The sequence below is a fragment of the Solanum lycopersicum genome, chromosome 7 (genome assembly GCF_036512215.1).
Source record: "Solanum lycopersicum chromosome 7, SLM_r2.1".
Lineage (NCBI taxonomy): Eukaryota > Viridiplantae > Streptophyta > Magnoliopsida > Solanales > Solanaceae > Solanum > Solanum lycopersicum.
Window position 1 is genome coordinate 59,229,284 of NC_090806.1, and position 7,896 is coordinate 59,237,179.

At 32.1% G+C, this 7,896-nt stretch overlaps 1 protein-coding gene across 1 annotated transcript; it reads right to left on the reverse strand.

The window, feature by feature from the left end:
- Window positions 1–535: 535 nt before the first annotated feature.
- On the reverse strand, window positions 536–2,188 carry GAME2 (glycoalkaloid metabolism 2). Its single transcript, NM_001246931.1, has one exon. It carries the CDS (start codon window positions 2,113–2,115, stop codon window positions 667–669), a length of 1,449 nt encoding a protein of 482 aa, NP_001233860.1. The 5' UTR covers window positions 2,116–2,188; the 3' UTR covers window positions 536–666.
- Between the last annotated feature and the right edge of the window lie 5,708 nt (window positions 2,189–7,896).

Below are 7,896 nucleotides of genomic sequence, written 5' to 3' on the forward strand. Positions count from 1 at the left end.
TTTTGAACTCAATAAAATGAAAATTTTATTTTTAAGAATAAATATCTAAAGCTTGAAAATTTTATTTTTAAGAATAAATATCTAAAGCTTGCAAAGAAAATACTCTTTTCCTCTCTTTTAATTACTTGTTCACTTTTCTTTTTTTTAGTTATTCCTAAATATTTGTCTATGTTGATAAATTAAGAAATGACAATTTTTTTTTCACTTATCATACCCTCAATTGATTAGTTTGAAAAAGGTAAGACTTTTTTAGAAATTATAAATTTTTAATGCATTTACTTCATAATTAATAAAGATAAAATAATAAACTCACTAAGTTAATAATTATTTTTTTAATAAATGTGCTAAATTAAGAGTAATTAGAGACAGGAGATAATATATATATACAAAAAGAAAAACTCAATATGTGAAGCGATATTTTGGTAAACTATTAAGTTTGTAGAATTAAACTTTGGTTGTGTACCAGTGTCCTGGTTGTACTTGATTATTTAAACTGGACTATAAATGAGCAAAGTACAAGAATTCTATATATATATATATTATACTAATAATGATAATAATGGAGTTTAAGTAATAAGGACTTGTATTTTGCTCAAAATATTGCATGAGAAGTGCAAAGCATGGCTAATTAATTAAGAAGAGAAAACGTACATAATAAAATTTATTTCAAAGTGAAGATTTTTTGAGAGCACAACGCTTGATCTCGTGAATCAACCCCATGAGCTGTGCATGAGAGGAACCACCTTCTTCCGTGGCAACTTTGAGTTTCTTTGCCATCAACTTTGCATTTTCTCTAATATTTCTACTTTCCTCTGAATTATTGATCAAACGCTTGACCGCCAACTCTATCTTCTCTCCTGAGAGTGATGGACATGATAATATAAACCCCGGATTCCACACATCTGCTCCAATTCCAATAGCAAGGCCAAGTTTCTCCAAAAGCTTGTCCGTATAGAAATTGTCTGAGAAAAGTGGCCATGTGATCAATGGAACACCTACGGATAGAGATTCAAGTATAGAGTTCCAACCACAATGAGTTAAGAATCCACCAATCGCTCCATGTTTCAGGATTGATACTTGTGGTGCCCAGCCTTCGATGATAAACATATTTTCCCCTTTCATTTCTTTCAAACGTTTAGAACAGAAGCCATTTTTGTCCTGCTCCTTGAAAACCCAAATAGTTGGACAGTTTGCAGCCTTTAATCCAACAGCCATTTCCTTAAGCTGATCGTCCGAAAACCTGATCATGCTTCCAAAGCAAACAAACAGAACAGATTTAGATTGTTGATTTTCAAGCCAATCGAAACAATCACCGTACCCTTTCCAAGGGTCACAACATGAATTTTCGGCTTCATAGTTGTTGATAAACAGAGCAACTGGACCTATATGCCACCCTTTGACTCCTCTAGCTTTTTCGTAGAGTTGGGCAAACCCAGGTTCCAGCTCAGAGCAAGTGTTGTGAATAATACCATGGCTACGTATCTCAGCTTGTAAAACATCCTCCACTGTCTTTCTGTACTCAGTTTCCCCTTTAAGAAAATCTTCAATCTCCGAGACTTTCATTTGGATGTCCAGAGGCAAACCAGGAATCGAAAAACTCACATGATTCTCGTAAGGTTTTAATTCCCTGATGAAAACCCAAGCACATTGATGAACGAAAGTGCCTGGTTGAAAAGAGAATCTTGGAATTTGCAGCTCCTCAGCTAAATCGACAGTCCAAGGGAAGAACATATCGGAAATTATGCAGTTTGGGTTGAGCTCCCGAATCATTTGCTCCATAGGCTTTTGGAGCAGAAGAAACCCATAGTGAACTTTGCCAACTATTTCCATAGAAGGGCTTGCGATGAAGTTTTCAATTCCCACAGGTAATCCAATTTCCTCTGACGGAAATTGAATTGTCCGGACACTAATATTACTGCCCCAAAACAGACAGTCTCTGTCGACAGAGGACTGAAAAAGAAGGGCATTATGTGGAGGGGCAATGATCGTAACTTTGAGGCCATGGAAGGCCAAGAGTCTAGCAATATGCACCAATGGAGTTATATGACTCGTCATGGCGTATGGTATGAAAACAACATGCGCTATTGCACTTTGTTCATTCTCTTCCATCGCCATTTTCACTACATTTGAACTTGTTCCTTCACTTCAATTTATAATACAGTACTCCCTCCTATTTTCAGAGTTAAATTATAAAAAATTTGATTAATATTTTTTCATCATATTAATATGCAAAAAATTATAATTTATAATACGTTTTAGAATATCTATTTTTTTTTGTTTAAAATATTGAATTAATATGACCTAATTTAACTTTAAAAGTTAATCAAATTGAATTTTGAAAAGCACAACATGACAAACAATATCGGACGGATGAAGTAATAACTATAATGAGCCCGAGCAAAATAGAACTTTTCTTATGATGTTATAGCATTTTTATATAAATTTATTTTCAAGAGGGTACAATTTATTCAATTGTCGTTTACCATTTATTTGTGGCAAACTTACATAAATATACTATATTAAGAAAATATTTATCATCTAGAGCAACAATATTTTTTTTAAATTTGATCACTTTTAATATATTTATGATACAGTTTTAATAACATATTACAAAGAACAATTTATTATTCAGATATAATACAAATTTTATTAATAATAAATACATTTATCACACATTCTAATATGCTTATAATACATTTATCAAACTTTAAACCCAGTTATTTATCATTTCTTTCTTTAATAATGAACTGTACTAATAATAACACAATAGAAATATGATACGCATCATTATATATACGGAAAAGGGTCTAAAATACCCTGAAAGTATTGAAAATGGTACAAAATTACCCCTCATCCACCTATTGGCTCCAAAATGCCCTTTTCATCCACCTATTGGCTCCAAAATACCCCTGTCATCCACCTTTGAGTTCAAAATTGACCACTTATTTGATGATTTTAAATTTAAACTATTTAAATATTTTTAAAATACTTGATGTTCAACTATTTGTTATAATTTAATTTATTTGTATTATTTATAAACCAACCCACTACCCACCCATTACTAACTAAATCCCACCCAATTAATAATTCAACTATAATATCAAAATCGTCATAAACACTACTAAAACACGGCGAAATTATAGATTAATGAAAATGACATCCAAAATTATTCGAGTCCGAATCAAAGTCCCAATTAAATTTATGTTGAGCCGCTTATTAAGGAGGACACTTTCAATTTGATTCTCTTTCAAGATTGAATCAGAAATTTATGATTAAAGGTAAAGAAGTAGTACATCCCGAATTAATTCATGCACTTTTTTAAAATATAATTTTATAAATATTTATGATTTGTTTTAAAACTTTTAATATATTATTTTGAAAAAAAAGTTACCTATGAAGTAACATCACATAATTGGGACGTAAAAATAATTAAGATGAACATAGTCAGACTTTTAAGTTTATCGATAATTTTTATTTAGACACTTGAATGTATGATTGTCGCGCCCCATTTTCGCAGAAAACGGGTTTTGTGCACGACCTAACAACTCTTTTGGGATTTTGAGTTTGGGAGTCGCCACCTAACGAATTAAGGCGCGTTAGGGCACCTATCTAACCTAACTAAGTCTAACTAAGGTCAACGAGTCAGAGAATTAGGGTAAGGGTTCAAATTACCTCGAGGGGAAGGTGTTAGGCATCCCTCGAGGTCCACAAGTGTGGGTCCCGGCCGTATCTCATGCAATCTATGTGGGGGTTACAAGTAGCAATCAAGGTCACTTCATTATTATTCATTAATATGCTTGCTAAGTGATAACAAGTATAAAACAATTAAGGCTATTTTATTAATTTAAACATGCGAGGCTAGAAGACAGCAATAATAAATAACCAAATTTATTTTATTTTATTTATTTAACATACGAGGCTATGTTATAGACAAAATTGGTAAATATTAAGCAATTAATATGTGCGAAAATAAAGTTTGAAAATTGAGCAAGTTTGAATATGTAATTTTATTTTTAAAAAAATGTTTGTTTCTTTATAGGGACGATGCCACGATATTGTTGATCGCACTCCTCCACCATAGAAACAATTTTGATTTGAGGTCGGTCTTAAAAAAACAATAGTTTATATTTTGAAAAAAAATGATTTAAAAGATCTAGTTTACATGTAGGCACATAAATATTTACATATAAATGCACATAATTCCTTTTGAAATTAGTGGGTAGGTGGTACTTCCGGGGACGCGTCGGGTTTAAAAATTAGAACTAGACCTCGTAGTTCCTTTGACTTTCCCACTAACGATAGGTTAGGAGATAGTGCTTATAATTTATTTTCAAAACAAACAATGTCAAAATCAATCCAAAGTTTTAAAAGAAGATTGAATAATGACTTTTTAAGAAAATTATGTTACAAGGTTTTGATATGAAATATTTTTAAAGCGAAGTTAAATGCATGAAATGATTCTAAATTAGTATTATTAAAAAAACATATTGCATCATGAATGAGGAAGACAAATAGAATTAATATTGACCATTTTATGGGGAAGGACACAAATATGCACAAATAAATTTTATTTTTACGGATATGTTAAAAGTTATTTCAAGCCTATAGACATGAATTTCTAGGTGTTTAAAAGAAGGAGTAACACATATATGCATGATTTTGTAAATGATATGAACAATTTAATACTTAGGCATAGTTTCTACGTGATAAGACAAATGAGAATTTATAATATATTTTTAACATCTAACAACCTACTAGATTATTAGGATTTGATTTTAACATTTAAAAAATTAATGGACTCTAGTTCTTATTTTTTAAGACTTGTTAACAAAAACGTCAAGCAAATTGAAAATTGATTAGATTATAACACCTACAAATATCAAATCTAGGTGGTTAAAGACAAACCTAGGCATGATTTCTAAAAAATTTATAATGAACAAGTAAGCATATAAATCCCCCTCCCCTAGACGATCCCCCAAATAATTTTATATATATATGATCTTTTAGAGTTACAATTGTTACAACATTCGAATAAATAAAATAGGCAAAAAATAATATATATATATATATATATATATATATATATATATATATATATATATATATATATATATATATATATTCAAATAAACAAATAAATCTTTCTTCAGTTAATCTTCAACTTGAACTTCAAGTTTGAAACCTGTCAAAGTAATCAAATAACGGTTAAGCAAAACAAATTGATTCACCTTTTACTCGAACAAAGTAGCAAAATAGCGAAGAACACTTGAATATTTATCGGAATATTAATGTGTTGTTAAAGTAGCAAGAGAGCAGTGAGAGAAGAGAGAGTGATGAGAGAAATTTTTTTTTATTGAGAGTGAATGAGTATCTCTGAGTTGATGAAGGGAGGGGTCTTATTTATATAGCAAAGAGGGGGAAACAAATAAGGAAGAAAGATATTTAAAGGAGTTAATTAAATATATTATTTTCCTTATTAAAAAGGAGATTCAAATCAGCCAAAATAAAAATATATCACTTCCAAATATAAGCAAGAATAAATTAGGAAGAGAAATATTATTATTATTTATCTTAAATAAGGAGAGACAAATCAGATTTTTTTAATTTAATATTTCATTACTAAAAAAATAGATGAGTAAGAGTAAAGTAAGGAAGACAATATTCTTTTACTTTAATAAATAAGAGCCAAAACATTTTAATTGAGAAAATCATTTAAATTTTAAAACATTTGAAATTCATTAATAATTTTAAAATATTATAATATTTACGATAATTTTATAAAATAAAACATACTAAAATATATAATTTTCAAGCAAAGTCGACTAAAAATTCTAAAATTTAAAATACGTATTTAATCGAATAGGATTTCTAATAAAGTTCAAAGGTCGGTCAAAATTGGGTGTCAACAGCTGCCCCTTGGTTGATTGAAAATGAAGAATGAATTGTCAGGCAACCAACGTTGACTTAGTAGCCGATTTTGTCCGACCGGCGAAAGATGTCAGTTGGATCAATTGAAACGATATAGAGTTGAAAAGGATACGACCGAGACTTTGGTATTAAGCCGCCTACATATCTCTGGTTATACGAGAATCAGGTCGTGTGTAGTTCTAGATTCAAGAGCAAATGAAGCTCTTAAAAGTTGAAAGAGCGCTAAGGTGTTCGGAAAGCACGATATCGGCTTGAATGGATAAAATTAGAGTAGCGAGAAGAGAGATTGAGAGGCTAGAAGAGCGTGACAGACAAAGGAAGAGCGTGATAGAGTGAGGCTATCAGCCTTTGAGCGAAGCTCGGGGTTTGAAGAATTGATAGAGTCTTTGTTGTGATAGAGGATAGCATGATAATTGTGATCAAGGGCGATCGATTATATCATGTTTTGACTGCCATAAAAGTAAGAAAAATAAAATGAACGGAACATTCGATGGAGAGTGCTCTTCTTGTGTCGATTTCTTCATGTCTCGCTTTGCTAATGTGATTGTTGTATCATGGCTGGTTTCGCTGTGTTTCCTCGTCTTCATGTTGTTCCCTGCCCCTTTTTTTCTGAGTTGTATGATGTTATGATTTCTGTTGTTGATATGATCCATGTTTTTTTTGCTTCGTGATTCATCTATACGGGTTAGTCGAGTCCAGGCATAGTGTTGTTCATCCTTCGGCTTCCCTCCCCTTCATCTAAACCCTTTTTTTGTTTTATTTTCTGCAAATTCGTGAAGTGCTACAGCCTCAAGTTCTCATCGTTTTCATTACTAGTTTACGCAATTTGTATTTCCAGCGTCCCCTTTGTGACCTGAACGTTGAAAATTTATGGTTTATTAGCATGAGGTTATCGCATTAATCGCATGATCATAATGAGTTGCTGTGGAGTTTTTGTTATACAAGTTCGTCGTGTTATAGTTGTCCAATTTGATCCCGTTTCTGTTTTGCTCGCTTTCATTCTTTATGTTGGAGCTTTGGTAGTCTGTGCTGTTTCTTGCAAGCTACTCATTACGGAATACCAACTAGGCTTGTTCAATGCTTTGTTTGGCTCCGGTGGGTTTGGCGTTTATCGCTTTCAAATTTGTGAGTTTGAACTATTTGTGGCTCGGGTCAGATTCTCATGTTTATTTGGCTTGGTTTAAACTTTTGGAGATTTCACCTGATGTTGATAGTAAAGTTTTACGTATAGTTGAAGATGAAAGAGCATAGTTGTCAATTTGGTGATTTCAAGCTACTGCTTGTTTGCTACTTTAGCATGATGCAAATCCCTGAATGTTAATTTATTCGCGTTTTGGAATGTTTCATTACTTGCTGTTGGTATTTGGTATGTCTTTTGCATGTTGGGAAATCTAATGAGTCATAAAAGGATAGTGTGTTTGCTAATCTATTCGGCTTTCTTCAGAATCGTATGTTTATTTATTTTGTTTCATTCGAAATACGTCTGATTCATTCTGTCGTTGAGTATGCTAATGTATTTCTCCTTCATTGCATGGGAAATCTTTCTCTCGAGTCCTTTGGGATTCCGCTCTTCTTTTAGCATTTCGGAGGAGCCGTAAAGGCTCCATTCTTCTACCGAGTCGAGGCAAAGTGTGGACCCCAATGTCACAAAGATTGAAGAACTTGAAGAAATAGATTAGAAATTCCTTTATTTTATGTGTTGTATTTTATTTTGTAATGGGCATAAGCCCTCGTTGTTTCCTTTTTTCACTTCCTCGTAATTATATTTGTATGTTTAGATTAGGACAGGTACAAGAAATGGGTTATAAAACCCAAAAAATAGGTGGGTCCGAGTTTCGGCCAAGGCGAACAGAATCCGAAAACTTGGACCCGAATCTCTCTCTCTCTCTCTCTATCTTTATTATTTGCTTACGCTTTTTACTTGAATGCTGTTGGTCTAGGATTAGAAAACTCCAACCCCATCGAACG

What these genes read in the sequence shown, in the direction of transcription:
- GAME2 (NM_001246931.1), bottom strand. Translation starts at nt 2,115, where the DNA reads ATGGCGATGGAAGAGAATGAACAAAGTGCAATAGCGCATGTTGTTTTC.